Source organism: Hypanus sabinus, chromosome 16 (genome assembly GCF_030144855.1).
Source record: "Hypanus sabinus isolate sHypSab1 chromosome 16, sHypSab1.hap1, whole genome shotgun sequence".
NCBI classification, from domain to species: Eukaryota; Metazoa; Chordata; class Chondrichthyes; order Myliobatiformes; family Dasyatidae; genus Hypanus; species Hypanus sabinus.
Window position 1 is genome coordinate 27,563,653 of NC_082721.1, and position 22,969 is coordinate 27,586,621.

Sequence of the window (22,969 nt, forward strand, 5' to 3'; positions counted from 1 at the left end):
GTCCATCAATGACCTCCTCTGCTGTCGAGATGAAGCCACACTCAGGTTGGGGGAACAACACCTTATATTCCATCTGGGTAGCCTCCAACCTGATGGCATGAACATTGATTTCTCTAACTTCCGTTAATGCCCCCTCCCCTTCTTACCCCATCCCTTTTTTTTATTTATTCTTCCCCCGCCCCCCTTTTTTCTCTGTCCCTCTCACAATCACTCCTTGCCTGTTCTCCACCTTCCTCTGGTGCTCCCCTCCCCCTTTCTTCCTTTCTTTCTCCCCAGGCCTCCCATCCCATGATCCTTTCCCTTCTCCAGCTCTGTATCCCTTTTGCCAAACACCTTCCCGGCTCTTAGCTTCATCCCACCCCCTCCGGTCTTCTCCTATCATTTCGCATTTCCCCCTCCCCTCCTACTTTCAAATCTCTTACTATCTTTCCTTTCAGTTAGTCCTGATGAAGGGTCTCGGCCCGAAACATTGCCTGTACTGCTCCCTATAGATGCTGCCTGGCCTGCTGTGTTCCACCAGCACTTTGTGTGTGTTACTTGAATTTCCAGCATCTGCAGATTTCCTCGTGTTTGCGCAGGAGGAAGAAAGTGGTTTATGTTAAAGGATCAACTCTAATATCCTCAGGGCACCTTCTAGGAAGGAGTCCTTATGTGACATCACTAAATTATCAAAACACAGTAAATTTGCAGATGCTGGAAATCTTGAGCAACACACACAAGATGCTGGAAGCACTCAAGAAGTCAGGCAGCATCTATGGAGAGAAAAAAAACTGTTGCTTTGGGCTGAGATCCTTCATCAGGACTGGAAAGAAAGGGGGCAGATGTCACAGTAAGTAGATGGGGGAGGGAAGGAGTGCAAGCTGGAGGTGATAGATGAAACCAGGTGTGAGGGTGGGTAGGTGGGGAGGGAGGGAGGATGATAAGAGAAGCTGGGAGGTGGAAGAGGTAAAGGGCTGAACATAGAACATAGAAATCTACAGCACATTACAGGCCCTTCGGCCCACAATGTTGTGCTGACCATGTAACCTACTCTAGGGACTGCCTAGAATTTTGCTAGCTCATAGCCCTTTATTTTTCTCAGCTAAAGAACCTATTGTATCCACCTCCACCACCGTCGTCAGCAGCGCATTCCACACATTCGCCACTCGTCTGTGTGAAAAACTTACCCCTGACATCCCCTCGGTACCCATTTCCAAGCACCTTAAAACTATGCCCCCTCGTGTTAGCCAGTTCAGCCCTTGGAAAAAGCATGTGGCTATCCACACGATCAATGCCCCTCATCATTATACAAAAGGAATGAAGAGAGAAACTGACAGGAGAGGGCTGTGGACCAGAAAAGAAAGGGAAGGAGAAGGGACGCCAGGGGGAAATAATGGGCAGGTGAAGAGAAGAGAAGGGGCGAGAGGGGAATGGAATAAAAGAGGAGGGAGTGGGTAGAAATTACTGGAGGTTGGAGAAATCGATGTTCACGACATTAGGTTGGAGGCTACCCAGATGGAATATGAGGTCTTGCACCTGCATCCTGAGAATGGCCTCATTGTGGCAGTGGAGGAGGCCATGGAAATGCCGAAATGGGAATGCGAAGTTGGATTGAAATGGTTTCCCACTGGGAAACCTCAACATTTTGTGCTGGAAGGTGCTTGACAAAGTGTTCCCCAGCCTACCTCAGGTCTCACCAATGTAGCGGAGGGCACACCATGAGCATCAGATACTGTAGGTGACTCCACAGACTCACAGGTGAAGTGTCACTTCACCTGGAAGGATTACTTGGGGCCCTGAATTGTGGCAAGGAAGGTGAAGTGGCAGATGTAGCACTTGTCCTGCTCACAGGGATCAGTGCCGGGAGGAAGATCAGTGGGGAGGGTTGAGGGGACAAGTGTGTCATGTAGGGAGAGAGAGCACTGTCTGCAGAAGCCACTCTGCACAATATTACCACTGACAGCATTGTGACAATGATCCAATAATTTTTATCAGGGATATCTGCTGTGGGGGTAAACACTGTTCTTACTGACGAAGACCAGTATTTACCCCGATCTTCTTCAGATTATGGGATACATCAGGCCTGTCCCAGAGGGCAGGCTAGACACCACTTGAAGACATAACAGTGCAGGGAGTGTCAACTTGACTTGGGCAGGATAGACCGACCCGGAATCAGCAGCCGCAGGACTTGCGCCACCCTCCCCCGAACCTGCTTCTGCTTGTACGATTTAAACAGGCCTTACTGATTGGCTGCCCCTCCAGGAAGTGGATGTTGTGCAGGCTCTCTCCCTGCTTGGCCCGCAGGTTGTCCAGCCAGTGCTTGATGATACTCTGCCGTTCCTGCAAAACACACACCGGCTCATTTCATCTCCTGATGCTTTCAGTTGCATGCAACGTACAGTGCCCAAGGAGCTGCAATGGCTCCACGCCGAGGTTTCTGCTCCAGCCTAGCCTCCTCCGTCCTCTCCCTGCTTTCCCCGATCCCTCTATTCCCCTCTCCCAAACACCGCTTCCCTTTGCTCAGCAGTGGATTATTCTTCTCCGGAACTACCTGAGCTGCTTTCACTCAGAAAAATGTTCAGCATCCCTACATTTGTCCCATTCTGTCATCTCAGCTTCGCCCCATCTCCTCCCTTCCCTCTGCCACTTGCTCCTCGGTTTCACTTTCCTCTTCTTCCGCTCTCTGCTCACTTTTCCCTCTCTCCTTATTACCCCTCCTCGCTTGTTCCCTGTATCTCTTCCACTCTCCCCCTTCTCTCGGTACTCATTCCCTCCCACTCTGTCTCTCTCTAGCTTACGCCTGCCTTCTCTATGTCCCCCTTGTTCTCTCCCTCTCTCTCCAGCTTTCGTAAGTCTTTGCCACCCCTCTCCAACACCCCCGCCTGGATTTTGTGCCCGAGTCTCTGTCGACCTTTGTGTAGCCCCCCCTGTGAGCAATGGGACAGCCGGTGTAAGAAGAGACCCCTGGCCAGTCTCACCTGAGAAGTGAAGAAATAGATTTCATTTTCAATGTTTTCATAGATGTAATCCTCGTCACAGCACAGCACCCTGGTCCCGCCGCCGAACTCCTGCTTCACTGGCTTACGCAGACCCATTTCCTCAGCTCCTCGTAGCAAGCTGCCCATGACACCAAGACAGAGGAGTCACACTCCAGCTGCTGAGAGGAGCCAGCCAAGCGGGAAGGCAATCGCGGACTGAGGCTCACGCGGGTACACGAAGCACAGTGAGTGTACACGGACTGAGGCTCATGCAGGCACTCAAAGCACAATCAGCATGTGTACATGGACTGTGGCTCGCGCGGGTACACAAAGCACAATCAGCATGCGTACACGGACTGTGGCTCGCGCGGGTACAGGGAGTGCGATCAGCGCACATACACGGACTACAATCAGCATGTGTACAGAGACTGAGACTGAGCCTGTATGTACAGGGACTGCAATCGGTGTTTAAGCAAGGACTGGAGATGCTGCAAGGACACACACTGGAACCATGTGCACAAACAGAGGCAATGCTCCTTCGCTGTAATGGGCTGGAGCACATAGATGGACACAATGGAACAGATATCAGCAAGTGCACAGGACCCACCAGTACCCCAGGTCCCCATCCCACTTCCCATTAATCCCAGCATGATAATCCAGGGCCGTGCCCCCCTCCCCCAAACTCTAACCCCTTACTGCAGCCCACTGAATTCCTGTGCCTGTTTACAACCTTCAGCACTCAGCCTCCATCTCACTGTAGGGCCCACAAGGCCAGGCTCCCACCTACTTCTCATAAGTGGCCGTGATGAAGAATGCGTAGACGCTGGTGTGCTTATGATGCCGAATCTGAATGATCAGCTCTGGGATTCCCAGCCGGATGTGATTCAGCAGCCATAGCAACGTGTGGTCATCAGTTGTATCTGTGGAAAGAACATGAAAGAGATCTCCCTTCAGCGGTAACACAGGCACAACGCTGGAAGAACTCAGTAGTCAGGCAGCATCTATGGAAAGGAGTAAACAGCTGCTGTTTCCTGCCAAGGTCCCCTTGCTTTATGATTTACTACTCCCCTCAATGGCTTTTGTTTAGATCTCAGGATGTTTACCACCACAAAGGCACTTTTCCCCCAGCTACCCTTGAGAAGGTGCTGCCTTCTTGAACCATTGCAGTTCTGATCTCCAGTGCGGTCTATGCGGAGTTATCATGTTCTCCCTACCGTCACGTGGGTTTCCTCCGGGAAATCCGTTTTCCTCCTATATCTCAGGGAGGTATGGGTCAGCTTGTGAAAGGGCCACTGGGGAAAGGACTACTGACATCCAGCTTATCCATGTACTGTATATTGTAATTTCAAACTCTTTTACAAGGTTGGCCCTCATACTCCTACAGTCCAAGGAATAAAGAGCCAGTCTGGCCAACCTCTCCCCAGTCCTGACAACATCCCGGTAAGTCTTCTCTGCACTCTTTTCCATTTAACAACCTCTTTGCTATAGTAGGGTCACTACAACTGTACACAATTATACAACAGTAACACAATGACCCACCTCCTAAACTCAGTGTCTGGACTTACAAAGCCAGTGTGCCAAACATCTTTTCCGCCACCCTGTCTGCCTATGATGTCGCCTTCAACAAGCTATGCACTTAGTACTTGTAGGTCTCTCTATTCCAGTGTCCTACCATTGACAGTTGAATCCGACGTATGTTGGTTTGACTTTCCAAAGTGCATCACTCCTACTTATTGGTATTGAAATCCATTTGCCACTCCTTGGCCCACTTCCCAAACTAATCAATATCCCCCTGCAATCAGGTCTTCTCCTGACACTGCTTTTCCATCCTTTGCTTAACAAGTTAAGAGCCCCTGGTATTACTGGAAAGATATGAGCATGGATAAAGCAGAGGCTGATTGGCAGGAGGCAAAGACTGGAAACAAAGGGAGCCTTTTCTGGTTGGCTGCCAGTGACTAATAGTGTTCCTCAAATGTTTGTGTTGGGACCACTTATTTTTACATATCAAAGACTTAGATGATGGAATTGATGGATTTGTTGCAAAGTTTGTAGACAATATGAAGATAGGTGGAGGGGCAGGTAGTTTTAAGGAAGTAGAAGCTACAAGAGGACATAGACAGATTATAAGAATGGGCAAAGAAGTGACAGATGGAATACAGTGTTGGGAAGTGTATGGTCATGCACTTTGATAGAAGAAATAAAAGGGCAGACAATTTTCTAAATGGAGAGAATATTCAAAAATATGAGGTGCAAAGGGATTTGTGAGTCCTCATGTAGGATTCCCAAAAGGTTAAATTGCTGGGTGAATCGGTGGTGAGGAAGGCAAATGTGATGTTAGGATTCATTTCAAGAGGACTAGAATATAAAAGCCAGGGTGTAATGTTGAGGCTTTATAAAGCACTGGTGAGGCCTCACTTGGAGTATTGTGAGCAGGCTTGGGCCCCTAATCTAAGAAAGAATGTATTGATGTTGGAAAGGGTTCAAAGGAAGTTCACAAAAGTGATTCTGGGATTGAAAGGCTTGTCATGTGAAGAGTGTTTGATGGTTCTGGGCCTGTATTCACTGGAATTCAGAAGAATGAGGGGTGACCTAAATGAAACCTATCAAATACTGAAAGGCCTTGATAGAGTGGATGTGGAGAAGGTGTTTCCTCTGGTGGGAGAGTCTAAGACCAGAATAGAAGGACTTCCTTTTAGAATGGAGATGAGAAGAAATTTCTTTTGCCAGAGAGTGGTGAAACTGTGGAATTTGTTGCCAGAGGTGGCTTTGAAGGCCAAGTCTTTAGGTTTATTCAAGGCAGATGTTGATAGATTCTCGATTGGTCAGGGCACGACCTACCACGGCCTTCTGTTCAGTCAGCTCTGCTCTGGTGATGAAATAACTTGAAATTCTGGGGTTACTGTATATGTTCATCTGGCCTGGGAAGATGTGAGCGGATGATCAGCTTTCCGTGGTCTTTGTGTGTGGGTTCGATAAACTCGTACCAACTCTATGCTTGGAGCCCTGTGAACAATTGAAAGATCCGTATTGTAGGCAGGAGGTAAAGGCAATGGGAAGGCTCAGAAAAAGATTCATAGATGCCAAAAGTGGGAGGTTGCAAACATCAGGAATTATGTTCTTTTTTACTCTCTCCAGTAACAGAAAGTCGAGCTAGAATGAGAGAGGTCCTGAAAATTAAGAAATAAAAAAAAGCAGAACGTGTGGCAACAGTGGAAAGAGAAACAGTTAACATTTCTTCTAGTGTTCTGGTTTTCTGGTTTCCTCCCATAGTCCAAAGATGTTCTGGTTAGTAGGTTAATTGGTCATTGTAAGTTGTCGTGTGATGAGGCAAGGTTAAATTGAGGGTTCCTGGGCCAATTCGACACTGTATCTCGAAATAAGTAATAAGGAAGATATTCGTATTTGTAGGTGAGACTTGTAGTTAGACCATAAGACTTAGGAGCAGAATTAGGTGATTTGGCCCATCGAGTCTACTCTGTCATTCCATCATGGCTGATTTATGACCATTAACCTCGGTCATTGATAAATCTTGCAGGATGCTTCATTTCTTAGAGAGGTGGCGAGTGTGGTTCATTCCCTCACCAAGTGTAACAGCAAAACGTAGAATCCAGAGCAACACACACAAAATGCTGGAGGACCTCAGCAGGTCCAGCAGCAACTATGGAAATAAATAAAGTCGACATTTATTCAGGACCAGCAGAAAATACAACATCAAAATCTGGAAGGGTGTGAACATCAGAATCTGCTGAGCAGTGTTATTGGATTAAAGTCAACGACCTTACCAACAGCAGGGAAAGGTGCAAGGGGAAACAGGATAAGCACACAAGGTAGAAAGGGGAAGGTGATTTTCAGCATACGGTATGGAACAGGCTCTTTCAGCCCAACAAGCTGTTCTGCCCAGCAACCCAACTATTTAACCCTGGCCTAATCACAGGACAATTTACAATGAACAATTAACCTACTAGCCGGTACATCTTTGGACTGTGGGAGGAAACCAGAGCGCCCAGAGGAAACCCATGCGCACACAGGAAGAATGTATAAACTTTCTTACAGAGGACGTTGGAATTGAACTCTGAACTCTTGACACCTGAGCAGTTACAGCGTCGTGCTATATGCTACCATGGTGACCCCACTGATGGGGGGGAGGAGGGACTTGAGGAGGTTGCTGAGGAATAGAAATACCAGCAAGACCAGAAGGGTCAAAAGGCTTGTTTCAATGCTCGACACTCTACATAATCTATGTATTGGTTAACCACTTACTGTTGGATAAACGTACAGACAAAGGGAGCAAACTGAGTTGGGATACAAATCCCGCATGATGGGAAGAATTATGAAATAGGCTGGCGGGGTAGAGTAACTGCCTCCTGCTTTTCTAGGCCCCATGATGAACTCTGTTGAGATTTGCATTTCTGAACCTCCAGACTCCTTCATTCCTCTAGTCCTTCTGAGAGTGCAGAAAGCAAGCTACTGAGCAGAACTCAAGAGCGTGGAGCAGGGGGATGGTTGCCGTTTTGGGTCAGGTCCCTGCAGTCTCCATCCTTTTGCCTCCAGAGGTGCTGATTGACCCAATGTGCTCTTCCAGCAGTTTGTTTTTCACTCCAAGGTCCAGTAGCTGCAGCCTTTTGCGTCTCCTTTCTGTTGGAGGTCGTGAATGTGTGGCCACGGAGGCAGAATTCACTGAGTGAGGTGTGTGTTGTGGCTCCCAGTTCATTAGCTGCTCACTGTCTGGCCTCGAGGAGTGGTTGCTGATAGCAACCCTCTTCCACCAACCTGACTCTGATAGGCACTATTTTTAGATCTAAGGTTTAGCATGGAATTACTTGGCAATTATTTCAGGGAGGAATACATGGTTCACAGCCATTTCTCCTTACCTGGGCCCTTCAGGTACTGTGCCCACCTCTGGAACTGAAGACATACACTAAACATTTTAAAAACAACTTCTTCCCCTCTGCCATCAGGTTTCTGAATGCACAGTGAATTCATGAATACTATCTCACTACTTCTGCTGTCTTTTTGCACTATGCATTTAATTTATTTTTAAGTATATATTTCATATTGTAATTTATAGTGTGGTTCATGTACTGCTGCCACAAATTTACAAATTTCGTGACACGTGTCAATGATATAAAACCTGATTCCGATTCTGAAAAGGGTCGGCAGTGAATGTTTGAACGACCCAGAGTGGCCTGAAAAACCCAGTCCTGCTCCTGTTTGTTATGCTCAGTGTCCGAGCTAAGAGTCACAGCAGAGACTCAATGGCCTCCCCTTCATCGAAGGAGGGTGTTCACCCCCTGGCACATACTCCACCGTTCAATAAGATCTCGGTCGATTTTCATCTCAGTACCACTTTATAATTCCTTTGATATCCAAAGATGTTCCTCTCTGGCTCAAATAATGACAGAGCATCACCACTGTCCCAAGATTCACTATTCTCAGAGCAAAGATCTTTGTAGTCCTCACTACCCTGAATAGTTGATCCTTTATTTTAGACATGTGACCCCCCCAGTTCTAGACATCTCAGCAATGTCTCCCCTGTCAAGTCCTATAAAAAATTGTATTCTTTGATGAGATCAGACATTATTCTTCTAAACGAGAGAATACAGGCCCAGCCCACTTACTTTCCCCTCACAGGATAACCCTGTCATCCTTTTTCAATCTCCATCAGTGGTTCCCAAAGTGGACCATATCGTGCCACCCCTGGAGTTGGTGGGAATTTCTAGGGGGGGGGGGTGATAAACATAATGGGGGCAGTGGGGGAGCTCGGTAGCAAGGGGAGGAGCTGAGGAATTACAGGCTTAATTTAAGAAATTAGTTACTTATTGTAAGCATTTGATCTTCAGTGCCTCAGAATTGATTACAATGATCACATAATCTCTTTACAGTTTTTATGATTGGCCGGAAAGGGCGAGTGGACACTGGGGCTGTGGTCTGGGAATTAAGGGGACAGTAACCCAAAAAGGTTTGGGAACCACTGCCCTATATCCTTCCGAGGCAAGGAAACCAGAAGTGTGCACAATATTCTCAGTCCCACCAAATTTCTTTAGTACTGTGCTTCCCCTGACTCTGGTACCTGTACAAATTCTCACACTATTCCAAATTTCACAGTCCTCAGGTTCACCTCTGCAGTGTCCCTCCAACCCTCATTCTAGAGTCCTCAGTTGCCTCCAATTCTCCACCTTGATCCACCTCCTCCTACTCTGCCAACATCTCCACTCTCTGTATCCTTCCACGTAAAACCATTACTTACTGCCTCCCCCCCAACTAAAGATTCCCTGAAGCCACCAGACCATTTAAATTCCCTCTCTAATACTTTGTATAACCAACTAACCTCATCCCTTCCCCTCCTCTGGGTAGAAGGTTGGTGTCCTTTCATTCCTCTCAGTTCTAAATGTCATCATTGCTGAGCAGTTAACATTGGCCCTATGTATTTAGGAGCAAAACACTGAAGATGCCAGTAATGAGAAAAATACTGGAAGCACTCCATAGGTCAGTCTCATCTGTGGAGAGAAGCAGTTAAGCTTTCAAGCTGATGTGACTGCAGTTGTTTAAGAAGGCAGCTCACCACTGCCTTCACAAGGTCAATTAGAAATGGACAATTAAATGCTGCCTCAGTCTGCAGAGCCTACATCCCTTGAATGAATAAAAAAAGAGCATATTTTCATCAAAACTGTGATGTCAGATATGCAACAAGCTCAAAGGAGCAGACAAAGGGAGGAGGGTGAGAGCGTGATGAAGAGAGAGGCACCGGGTGGGGTCAGCTGAAAGGGGATGGGTGACCAGGCGTCCGGGGAGGTGCGAGAAGAAAACCTAGTATGAGGGAGAAAGCTGGAATGGCTGGGTCCTGAAATTGTCAAATTCACCGTTAAAAACGCATCAGTATTTATTTGTTTTTTTTTTACAATAACCCGGCACCAGGCAACACCATGACCTTCACATAAGACAAACAGCATCCTGATTTGGAAATAGATTGAGGTCTTTTGTGGTTACTTGGTCTAAATTCTGGAGGTCCCTCCTCAACAGCTTCACCAGAACGGCAGCAGTTTACAAGGATTGTCCAGCACCACCTTCTCAAGGACAATTAGTGACGGGCAGTCAATAGCATCTTGAGTGCCCACCACCTGAAAGTGAATGGAAAGCTGGGCTAAGCCTTTCACCATGAATTGATACTGTTCATCAACACTCATTTGTGTGGATTTCCATACCAGTTGTATAGGATACACCACGTACAGTACCTTGCTTTAAGAATGCAGCTTTCAAAATGAGATCATTGGCTAATTTGCTTGTGGACTTGTAACAGAATCTGCTGGTTGGGCAAGGTGACTGGCTAACTCCAGAATAACTCAGTGATGACAACACGGTTGGAGTCAGATTGCAGCGACTGTGCAGGGGTTACTACCATTCCCAATTTAGTTGCATCAAACAAAATCAGGGAGATTAGCTAACTTTTTTTGATAGTTAAGTTAATGAAAAGATTAACTCAAAAGGATGAACCAAAATAACAAACTGGACATTAATAATAACTCTAAATAATTATCTGCACAGTCAATGGTGTACCAAATAGATACGTTTACCTTTCACAAGCCTTACATGTCAGTCTATCATCAAAGATCACCACTATCCACACCATGGCAATTTTTCACAGCCACTTGCAGGTAGGCGGTCCGGAAGTGTGAAGTCCCACATCACTAGCTTCAAGAGCAGGCACTCCTTTCAACCATTCACTTCAGAATGAAACTGGCAAAACCCAGATCACTGCAGTTCAGCAATGCTTTGACTAAAATGGACGTTTTTTTGTTCTGTGCACAAGTTATGTTTCTCTTGTGAATGCTGCTTAAATGAAGTGACATGCCTGCAATGCCTCTGCAAGTAAGCTTTTCTTTGCATCTGTGTGGAATTGTACTGGTGCATACGACAATAAATTCACGTTTGACTTTGAATTTATCTATACTGTTCCTCTAACATAACTCTCCATATTTTTATCTGCAGATAAAAAGGTTAAATTGATCTTGGAGTAGGTTGAAATGCCAGCACAATATTGTGGGCTGAAGGGCCTGTACTGTGCTACAGTGTCCTATTAAAACTTACACTTACATATATTTAACCAAATTAATACTTGCAAACTTATCCTATGCACATGTACCCTGTATTTATCAATTTGTATTTATAACTTACCCTCTATATATCCATATTACAAAGTATTATGCAGTACAGCACCGGACAGGTTATTCAGCACCTGCTCTGTTTTACTGTGTGTGCCCACACACACACACACACACACACACACCCTCCCCCTGACACCCTACTTCCTCTCTTCCCATCAGCAGTGGCTTTAATAGTGTAACAACTGCTTCAACAGAAAACCTCCAACAGTTTTGCACTCACATGGTATGCACCTTTCTGAGAAAGCAGCACTCCAATACTGGCCCAGGGGCAGTGCAGCTCTCCTTCAGTTCTGACACAATAACAACACACTCTCAATGCTGACACAACAGTGCGACACTCCCACAATACTGACAAATAAGTGCAATGTTCCTTCAATACTGACACTCCAAAAGTGCAACGCTTCGTCAGTACTGGCACACCCACAGTGCAACTCTGCCTTAGTACTATACAACAGTGTGACACTCCCTCAGTACTGACAAAAAAGTGCAATGTTCCTTCAATACTGACACACCAACAGTGCAACACTTTGTCAATACTGACACACCAAAAGTGCAACACTCCCTCAGTACTTGCACAGCAACAGTGCAACTCTGCCTTAGTACTGATACAACAGTGCAACACTCCCTCAGTATTGACACAACAGCAGTGCAATGCTCCCTCAATAATGCCTCTGTAACAGTGGGTATTCCTTCAGTGCTGCCACATTAAATGTGCTTTTTTCCTCACTGTCCCCTCCTACCCTACAGTACCCCCTCATATAACACAGCAACAAATCTATACCACGTAGTGTTCAGAAGAACGAGAGGTGATCTTTTTGAAGGTACCAATCTCTGACCCTCGATATCCAACTTTACCAGAGTAGGTTCTCAGTATGAAACTGCTGAGACAGATCACCAATTATCTTAAAACAGGACAAGGACATACCTGCAAATGTCATCAGTACATCACAATTCTCAGTCGGAACTGTCTTCATCCATGATTTATGGGACATGATGTAGCGCCCTGCCTGGAGGAAACTTTTCCCGAATAGTTTATCTGCATGGAGACACAAAAACAGCATCAGCAGGCAAGGAATCGAGTGAGGAGGAGAGAGGCACTAAAGCATTACACTTCTGCTTTAAATGCAAATTTAGTCTCAAACACATCAGCATTCTTCTGAATTCATCTTTCCTCCCCAGTGAAAACTAACTCCAGTGCAATCTCACACAAAATGCTGGAGGAGCTCAGCAGGCCAGGCAGCACCTATGGAAAAAAGTACAGTCGATGTTTTGGGCCGAGACCCTTTGGCAGGACTTCCAGCATCTGCAGACTTTCTCTTGTTCGTGGTCTTCCCTTTGCTGTAACCTCACCACCACTGTACCCCAAGTGCAACTTCACTCCTCCCAGTGCAGCCTCAGTCTCCAATCGCTAAAGCGCATGTAATTAAAACACTTCTCCCTCCTCATCCGATGAACCTTTGCTGCACCCTATCTTAAGTCTCCACATCCTTCCTGTCGTGCAGCAACTGGATCGAAAGAAAACATTCCAAATTTAGCCTAGCAAAAGCTATATTTCTCTCCTTTATGATATGCCATCTTTTATCACCCTGTCCATTTGTGTTGTCACTTTCAGAAAACTGCGACCCACGACCCGTCTGCACATCAGTGCTTCAAACAATACAAAAGGGCTTTGCAGATTCCTCTTGCATCTGACCTCCCAAGTTTCAACATCTCACCCTTTTCCAGACTGCTCTTTCTCTCTGCAGAATGCTGGCGCAACTCAGAAAGTCAGGCAACATCTAAGGAAGAGAACAGTCAATGTTTCGGGCCAAGTCCTTTCTCCAGGAAGGGGGCAGAAGCCAGACCAAAAGGTAGTGGAAGGGGAGGAGTGAAAGCTGGGAGGGGATAGGTGAGACCAGGTGAGAAGGAAGGTGAGAGGGTAGAGGAGGAGGGATGAAGCTGGGAGGGGATAGGTGAAACGTGAGAGGGTGGAGGAGGAGGGATGAAGCTGGGAGGGGATAGGTGAAACGTGAGAGGGTAGAGGAGGAGGGATGAAGCTGGGAGGGGATAGGTGAGACCAGGGTGGAGGAGGAGGGATGAAGCTGGGAGGGGATAGGTGAAACGTGAGAGGGTGGAGGAGGAGGGATGAAGCTGGGAGGGGATAGGTGAAACGTGAGAGGGTAGAGGAGGAGGGATGAAGCTGGGAGGGGATAGGTGAGACCAGGGTGGAGGAGGAGGAGGGATGAAGCTGGGAGGGGATAGGTGAAACGTGAGAGGGTGGAGGAGGAGGGATGAAGCTGGGAGGGGATAGGTGAAACGTGAGAGGGTAGAGGAGGAGGGATGAAGCTGGGAGGGGATAGGTGAGACCAGGGTGGAGGAGGAGGGATGAAGCTGGGAGGGGATAGGTGAAACGTGAGAGGGTGGAGGAGGAGGGATGAAGCTGGGAGGGGATAGGTGAAACGTGAGAGGGTAGAGGAGGAGGGATGAAGCTGGGAGGGGATAGGTGAAATGTGAGAGGGTGGAGGAGGAGGGATGAAGCTGGGAGGGGATAGGTGAAACGTGAGAGGGTAGAGGAGGAGGGATGAAGCTGGGAGGGGATAGGTGAAACGTGAGAGGGTAGAGGAGGAGGGATGAAGCTGGGAGGGGATAGGTGAAACGTGAGAGGGTGGAGGAGGAGGGATGAAGCTGGGAGGGGATAGGTGAGACCAGGGTGGAGGAGGAGGGATGAAGCTGGGAGGGGATAGGTGAGACGTGAGAGGGTGGAGGAGGAGGGATGAAGGTGGGAGGGGATGGCTGGAAAAGGTAAAGGGCTGAGAGCAGAAGAGATCACAAAGGAGGAGCAATGAGAGATGGTCTCACTGAATTCCCTTCCAAGAGAGGACAAACTTCTTCAGAGCCTGCCTTGAAAAGACTTCACAGTGAAGCAGCTGAACTCCTCTGCCCCCTTCGTAGCAACACCTTCGGCATGCTGCCTGGCCTGCTGAGTTCCTCCAGCATTTTGTGTGTGTTGCTCGGATTTCCAGCATCTGCAGATTTTCTCTTGTCTGCCCCCTTCCTTTCCAGTCCTGATGAAGGGCCTTGGCCTGAAACATCATTATTTACTCCCTCACATAGACACTGCCTGACTTGCCGAGCTCCTACAGAATTTTGAGCGAGCTGCTCAAGATTTCTGCATCTGCCATGTCTCTGACTAAATTTGTAACTGATTACAAATCAAATTCCTGCTTTATTCTTTGACAACCTTCCAAACTATGCACAACTCCACCAGAGGTGTGAATAGTTGTGAAGATCTGCGTTATAAGCAAAGATTGAATAGGTTAGGATTTTATTCCTGAGAATGTAGAAGATTGAGAGGAAATTTGATAGAGGTATAAAACATTATGTGAGATAGAGTTAAAGTAAATACAAGCAGAATTTTTCCACTGCAGTTCGGTGCGACTACAACCAGAGGTCATGGGTTAAGGGTGAAAGGTGAAAAGTTTAAGGGGAACATGAGAGGGAACTTCTTCACTCAAAGGGCTATGAGAGTGTGGAATGAGTTGCCAGCACCAGTGGAACATGCAAGCTCAACTTCAACACTTAAGAGAAGTCTGGATAGGTACATGGATGATCGGGGTATGGAGGGCCACGGTCACAGAACAGGTCAATGGGAGTAGGCAGTTTAACTGTTTTGGCATGGACTAGATGGGCCGAATGGCCTGTTTCTGTGCTGTACTTTTCTATGACTCTAATCTTTGAGTCATCTGAAAATTTACTAATCAGATCACCTAAATTTCCATACAAATTATTTACAGTGCCTTGCAAAAGCATTCAGCGCCCAACCCTTTGTTCACATGTGAATTACAACCAGGGATTTTGATCAATATAATTGAGAATTTTTATTTGTGAATCACATGCTCCTTTTTACACAGCAGAGCCCACAAAACAGGAAAAATAGTAAAGCATGAAAAACTAAAAATTCAAAATTGAAATGTCAGCAGTTCAAAATTATTCATCCCCCTTTGCTCAGTAATTAGTTGAGCCAGCAGTCTGCAGTCTTCCTGGCCAGTAGTCTTTTTGGATAAGTCTCTTTTAGCTTTGTACACTGTGATGCAGCAAGATTTGCCCATTCCTCCATGCAAAATTGCTCAAGCTTTGCCCGTTTGTCGAGGAACAGTTGTGATCGACGATCTTGACTGAGGTCTTGCCAGAGATGCTTGATCGGGTGAAGGTCAGGTTTCTGACTGGACCACCCAAGGACATCAATTTTCCTCATTTGAAGCCACTCAGTGGTTGCCCTGGTCATTGTCTTTCTGTAAGACAAACTTCCTCCCCAGTTTAAGCTTTCTGGCAGAGGCTAGCAGAGTTTTTATTCAGGATCTCCTGTATTTAGCAGCATTCATCTTCCCATCAATCCTGACCAGATTTCTAATCTCTGCTGCTGAAAGGCATCCCCATCTCATGATGCTACCTCCACCATACTTACCAGTAGGGATGGTGTTATCTGGCTGATGCAAAGTATTAGATTTATGGCTCATGTATCACTTAGTATTGAGGCGAAAAAGTTCCATTTTAGTTTCATCTGACCAAAGGATCTTCTTCTACATCTTTACAGTATTGTCTCATTGACATTTTGCCAAGTCTTTAGGGGCAAGGGTATGCTTTTGATTTTTTTTAAGACAGGGCCTTTTCTTTGCCACTCCTCCATAAATACCCTTATTGTACAAGACCTTAGAGATTGTAGAGCCATGAACTTCACCTCCAGTTGCAGCTGCTGATTTCTGCAGCTCACTCAGAGTGACTGTTGGTATCACAGTAACCTCTCTTACAAGTACTGTTCTTCAATGGCGATTAAGTTTAGAAGGACAGTCTGACCTAAGCAGCTAGCTGTGTTTTCATATAATTTCCACTTTTTCATGGCAGGCTGTTCTGAGCTCTGAGGTACGTTCAGTGCCTTTGAGATGGTCTTGCACCCTTCCCCAGATCTGGGCTTCACTATTATCATTTCCTGACTTGTCTTGAATGTTCTTTTGTCTTCCTTTTGATTTGGTTTGTTGAAAATCTACCATAATGTTGGACCTTACAGAGATAGTGGGTATTTATTCTTATGAATTCATTGAAAACAGGTGATCCTCCAATTTTCTACATCAACAATTTAGGTGAGTTGTAAGATAATATATGGTATTGCACCTGAGGAAAGTTAGCGTAGTTATTACAAAAGGGATGAATACTTTTTCAGCCTCAGAATTTTGGTTTATAATTTTTAATAAATTGTTGACATATTTTGGAAATTTTCTTTTTACTTGACATGATGCATAATTGTTACCTGGTTATAATGTTTTGAGGAATACTTAATACTACTTCAATATGTTTTAAATGCATTAAATGAGAGAGTAACTTGTGAAAATAGTTGTGAGGACTGAATAATTTTTGAAGGCACTGTATAAACTGTATACGACAAACAGTTGAGATGTCGTTGAGGAACACTGTTGGTCACAAACCAGCCATCAGAGCAGCATTACCTCCTCCCCCAATTGCCGCACAACCCAGTACCTTCTATGACCAAGCCAATTTACTAACGAAGAAGACTTAATCTCTGGACAGTCTACTAAGAGAGTCCACGTAGTCAGTGTTCACTACCCTACACCCATCAACCACCTTGGTCACCTCCGGAAAGAATTCGATCAAATTTGTAAGACAGACTGAACGACACGCACTCCTTGCAGAGACATGGCCAGTCTGTCTGCCAGGGGAGGAACGTGATCCATCAGTGGAGGTGCTGATCTCAGCACAGAATGCTTGCAACAAGCAGATAATTCAGAGGCTGGGGCTCTGAGTGAGACAGAGACATAGGTATGTGAGACACGCGTGAGAGTGGGGTGTGAAAGGGTATGGAGGATGGGAAGGCTCAAGAGGGGCCACGCAGTGAACGATGGTGCAAGGTGTGATCTCGGTGCTCGCAAGTGGTAGTGAGGGTGCTTGGTTGAGTGAGTGCTCGGGGCATGAGGTTACACAGGGATGTGAGGACGCAGCTAGCTGTAGAAGGGTTAAAGGGATGGGCCTGCAAAGGTGGGTGAGGGGGCTGGGGTGTGTGACGTTGCACAGGAGTCTGAGCGGGTGAATGACTTGTGTGCATGTATACAGGGGATGTGATTTTTGTATATGGGTGTGAGGTTACATGGGACAGTGGGTGTAGGGTGTGTGTGAGTGGCAAACATTGGGCAGGGAAGGCATCTGCACCCTGATCATTGAAGTGAATGTAATCTCAGGATCTCGACATAACAGGGATGAAATAAACTGATAATACAGCAGTGCAATATAAAGCAATAAGCCCAGGGATCTTGGTATTAATGAGTCTTCTGGTAACAGGCTGAAGCTAGTTTGTGCTCTGAACAAGCTGAAACCCTCACCCTTAAGCCCAGAGCAACACTTGTCAATCCTGGACATGCTTCTTGGATTACCTCCCACACTTCCCGGGAATTGGGCTTCACGGGCAGCTGGCTCCCGATGTTCCTTCCACAAGTGCCAGCCACAGAAAGGGGCATCGGACTCGCCCTCAACAAGAGCGTCTACTTCTTGGGTACCTCTTATCACAGGGCTGCATCAGGAGCTGACGTCGAGCCTCAGAAAGTCAGGTGGGTTAACAAGGAGAACTTCGGAGGAGGAGTGGTAGAGAGAATGAAGGAGGCGGCCACGAGGACCCAACAGCTGGAGGCACAGCCATCAATGGTGCAGTCATTGGAATCACCTAATCAAGAAGCTGGAACTGGAAGTGTCCTTGGTGGGTTACATGGCAGAGGGAGATTCCCAAGGTAGGGGCCAGGTGAGATAATGCAAAGATCTGAAAGTAGGGGAGATTATTTTAAAAGCAGGGGTTTGCTGGACCGTAAGTGAGGGGTGATGGTTGGAAAAGGAACCTGTAGAGTGGAATTGAATGGTGCTTACAGGTGGGAGGGCTGGGAGGAGGGAATGCTGAGCATTGGGATGGTGGAGCCTCAAAGCAACATTAGCCACAATATAATGAACTGATGATTCACTGATGTAGAGTGGGCCTGAAGGGCCAAATTAACCCCGGCCAATTTATCTCTTACCCCCTCTTTGAGAGCAACAATGATTGAGTTACTGCCAAGGAAACAACAGTTCTTCCTTCTGAGCTTTCAGCCTTACCAAAGACTCTAAAAAGGTTAAATATGCAACATGAAGCTAGAACAGACTAAAAAGATGTCCCTTTAGAACAGAGATGAGGAGGAATTTCTTTAACCAGCAGGTGATAAATCTGTGGAATTCACTGCCATAGATGGCTGTGGAGGTCTTATTGTTGGGGATATTTAAAACAATGATTAATAGATTCTTGATTAGTGAGGGTCTTAAAGGTTCTGGAGAGAAGGCACAAGAATGGGGTTGAAAGAGAATAATAAATCGGCCACAATCAAATGGCAGAGCAGCCTCAGTAGGTTGAGCGGCCTAATTCTGCTTCCATGTCTCATGGTCTAACATCAGTTTACATTGAACTAGAAATGTACGATGCTGGGTACTAAATGGAGAAATAATGTTCAATGGATGCTAGAGAAACTTTTTTCCCCCCCAGGCAGGGTAAGTAGACAGGAGAGATGGTATTGGATGGGAGGGGACTGAAAGGATTGCCTTTGAGGGATTGTGGCGGAATTATTGGGATTGGGGACGTTTATGTGAGGGAAGGAGAGGGGTGGCATTTAATCAGCCATATTTTTGGGTTTTCATTCTATGGAATCCTGTGATTCTACCCCCCTAAGATCAAATATATCTTTCTTCAAAGGTTCCAAAGAGTGCATTCCTAATGCAAAGCCATTCGGACAGCAACAGGACATATAGATGATTGAAAGCCGCCTCTCACCCCACCCTTTCATAAATGTCTCTCCTGCCGCCCAGCAATTTTTGTCACCATCCCTCAAAGGCAATCCTTTCAGCTCCCTCTCACTGAATCCTGTCTCTCCAGTCTAATTACCCTTCCCTTGGAAAAAGAAGTCTTTCTAGCGTTCCGGTAAAACTATTTCTCAGCAAACCCTTAGAATGGCAGGAACCCTAGCCTAAACCCTGACCCCAAATGCTCCCTAATCACAACCCAGTGATACTGATTGCAATCAGTTTACTGCAAAAGCCTTTGTTAACCTTGGACAGCAGTTTAAGTTCAATCCACCCATCACACCAGAACTACAGTGTTCATCCATCAAACCTGAGCAATGTTTTATTCCAAGTTCATTCCCATTGTCTTATACTGACTTCACCTGAAGTAGGTACGGGGAAGGCCCCCAATTTTAACTCTGGGCTCTGTCACTGGACTACAAGTGGCTGTGGCAGATTACAGCCAACATAAGGCACAGTCAGCTCTGACCCTCCCATAGTTCACCAGCTGTTTAAACCCTCATATATCTCCAGAATACGGAAGTCCAACCTCCTCCCTGCCACCTTGTTCAACCTTCTTGAAGCTTCAACGCTCTTGAAGCCTCAGTCATCAGAAGCTCTGGAGCCTGTGTGCTGGCTCATGTAGTGTCCCATCTCACATCACTCAGGTTGGCAAGCAGATGGGCCAGCTTTTAAAATGCTCAAACATTTTCAAATCCCAAAGTGAGCTGGAACTGCCTTTCTCCAAACCTGTGTATACCCTCCAAGATCCCCTAACTCCTCCTATCCTAACCTGAATTTTATTGCTTTTCCAATGGTGGCCACAAACTCTAGAATTCCCTCAGCTTGTTTGCCTTCTTTAAAACTCTTGGGTGTTTAAAAACACTCTTGGACCTTGATATCTTCTGATGTGACTCATCATAACATTCTGGAGAGATGTTCTGAGAGGAAAGGATGTTGAGGAGCTGTTTCCTCAGGATGGAGAATCTAGGCCCAGGGCCTACAACCTCAGGACATGGGCCCCTTGAACTGAGAGAAAGAGTAATTGCTCTAGAGGGTTGGGGCTCTTCAGGGTTTGATGCTGGTGAATTTAAAAAATATATATATACAATTACTTATTTTAATATAATTCTTTTTAATTGTTGAATGTTGTTGGTTTTTGTTGCATGTCCTGCACTGACCAACACACCACAGTTATATATGGGACATATTCAAAACAGCAGCCTCCTATAATGACCATATAGACATTGAGGAGTATGCGGAGGCAGTAATCAGCTACATAGCCAAATGCACGGAGGATGTCACTGTGATGAAAACCTTCACCACACGTGGTTATAAAAAGCCATGGATGACAACAGAGGTGCGTTCACTACTGAAGGCCCGTGACACAGCCTACAGATCTGGGGACAGGAGTGCGCTTCGCTCAGCCAGGTCTGCGCTTTCACTAGGGATCAGGAAAGCAAAAAGGGCCTACGCGGGCAAAATACATGGACACTTCTGTGACACAGGTGACACTAGATGGATGTGGCAGGGAATTAAAGCTCTGACAGACTACAAGATCAGGCAGAAAACTGATGACAGCGACACCTCTCTTCCTAACAGGCTTAACAAATTCTTTGCACGCTTTGAAGCATCAAACACTACAGCAAGGGGGAGGGCCAGTCCCTTCTTACCATTTGACCAGCCGGCTCCCATCATTGATCCAGAGCAAACATGGAGGACCCTTGCCAGGGTTAACCCATGAAAAGCAGGAGGTCCCGACAACATCCCTGGACGTGTGCTCAAGGAATGTGCTGATGTATTAGCAGATGTCCTGACAGACATTTTCAACATCTCCCTTAGTCAAGCCATTGTCCCGATGCTTCAAAACCTCCACAATCATCCCTGTAGCAAAGAAATCAGTTGTAGCCTGTCTGAATGATTACCGTCCCGTCGCCCTGACCCCCACAGTGATGAAATGTTTTGAATGGCTTGTCAAGTCTCATATCACAGCCAGCCTCCCCTTATCGCTGAATCCTCTACAGTTTGCTTATCGTCCAAATCGCTCTACGGAGGACACAATATCCACCACACTGCACACAGTTCTCTCTCACTTGGACAACAAAGACACTTATGCCAGAATCCTATACATTGATTTTAGTTCAGCGTTCAATACCATCATCCCGCAGAGACTAGTGGAGAAACTGTCGCTGCTTGGCCTTAACACTGCCATGTGTCGCTGGATTCTGGATTTCTTGACAGAGAGACCACAGCCAGTCCGTGTTGGCAGGAACATCTCTGACTCCATCACACTGAGCACTGGATCCCCACAAGGCTGTGTGCTCAGCCCATTGCTGTTTACACTGCTAACACATGACTGTGCAGCCAGATTCAAGGAGAACCTGATAATTAAATTTGCTGATGATACCACAGTGGTGGGGCTCATCAGCAAAAATGATGAAATGATGTACAGGGAGGGGGGTCAAACACCTAGAGAGCTGGTGCAATGACAACAACTTGATGCTTAATGTCACCAAAACCAAGGAGGTGAGCGCCGATTTCAGACGTTCTCAGCCTGAGCACACACCCCTCAGCATCAGTGGCTCCACAGTGAAGAGAGTGGAAAACATCAAGTTCCTTGGAGTGCAGATCTCCGACAATCTCACCTGGTCCAGGAACACCACGAGGATTGTGAAACGAGCCCAGCAGAGATTGCACTTTCTGAGGAAGCTTAAACAAGCATCACTCCCCACTAACATCTTAACTACATTCTACAGAGGCGTGGTTGAGAGTGTGCTGACCTTTTGCATCACAACCTGGTACTCCAGCTGCAGTGCTGCCAACAAAAAAGCCTTGCAGAGGGTGGTTAGGGGAGCAGAGAAGGTTATTGGGGTCTCCCTACCTTCTGTCCAAGACCTCTTTCAGAGTCGATGCCTCCAGAAGACATGGTACATCATTAAAGACCCCCCACACCCTCTCCATGAACTGTTTGTTTTTCTGCCATCAGGTAAACGTTACAGGAGCATCAAAACTAAAACCACAAGGCTACTAAACAACTTCCTCCCACAGGCAGTCAGACTGCTAAATAGCTGCTCTACCTGACTCTGTTTTGGACACTTTTAACTTGCACTGTACACTTATAACTTGATTTTAACTGACATGTGGCTGTTGTGTTTTACTATTTATTGTTATGTTTATTATTTAGTGTTGCGTTTGTTATGTTATGACTGTACTTGCTCCTGGGAAATGCTGTCTAATTCTGCCCTGCAGAGTTGATGTACGGTTAGAATGACAATAAAGTTTTTGCATCTTGAATCTTAATTACTTATTTGTGTAAATGTACAAGGTGAATAAATTTGATCCTTGAGCTCATGCAGGAATTTGCAGGATGTCTTCTCAGTTACTGAGTATATTCAAGACTGGGATCGTAATGGGACACAGAGGGAATTGAGGAAATGGGGATCAGGTGAGAACATGGATGAATGGGGACACCCGGGATTTTACTTAATGTCTGTTCCTGTTCCAGTTCTCGGTGGGGGTTAATATAGTGCATTTTTGTTTAAGATGCTTTAGAAATGCAAGCTGATGATCTTGTGCCTGAGTTAAAGCAGGGCTCAGGCTTAGCACATTGCAGCCTCTGCTTGTCACCGAGGCCAGCTCTGGAAAGAAACAGATCCAGCTTGAGTCAGTGCCAGGAGCTTTAAGCTGCCCATGAAACCACTGCTGCCTCAGCTTTGACTCTAGCCAGCAGTTGCCAAAGGAATTCTCGGCAGGGAATCAACTTACAAACTTTCTTCAGTCCTGCAGTCTGTTCACTAAACAGTCCTTTATAAGGAAGGTACCTCCACGGGGCACAAACCTTTTCTTCCCCTGACATACCAATAGACTACTGGCCTCTGGGGTTTTACCAGTTTAGAGTCCAAGTTTATTATTTATTGTAATGCCTGCACTGTTTTGTACACTTTATGCAGTCCTGGGTAGGTCTGTAGTCTAGTGTAGTTGTTGTGTGTTTTTTTTTCCTCTGTGTTGTTT

General features: G+C 46.2%; 1 protein-coding gene across 1 annotated transcript in view; it reads right to left on the reverse strand.

Annotated features, from left to right (window-relative positions):
- ano8b (anoctamin 8b) overlaps positions 1–22,969 on the reverse strand; it is a 105,939-nt gene that overhangs the window by 45,785 nt on the left and 37,185 nt on the right. Inside the window, exons 2-5 of the mRNA XM_059991399.1 lie at positions 12,045–12,155; positions 3,745–3,877; positions 2,958–3,096; positions 2,223–2,319 (exon numbers count right to left, since the gene is read on the reverse strand). Coding sequence (XP_059847382.1) covers positions 2,223–2,319; positions 2,958–3,096; positions 3,745–3,877; positions 12,045–12,155 — 480 coding nt within the window. The remainder of the gene's footprint in view (positions 1–2,222; positions 2,320–2,957; positions 3,097–3,744; positions 3,878–12,044; positions 12,156–22,969) is intronic.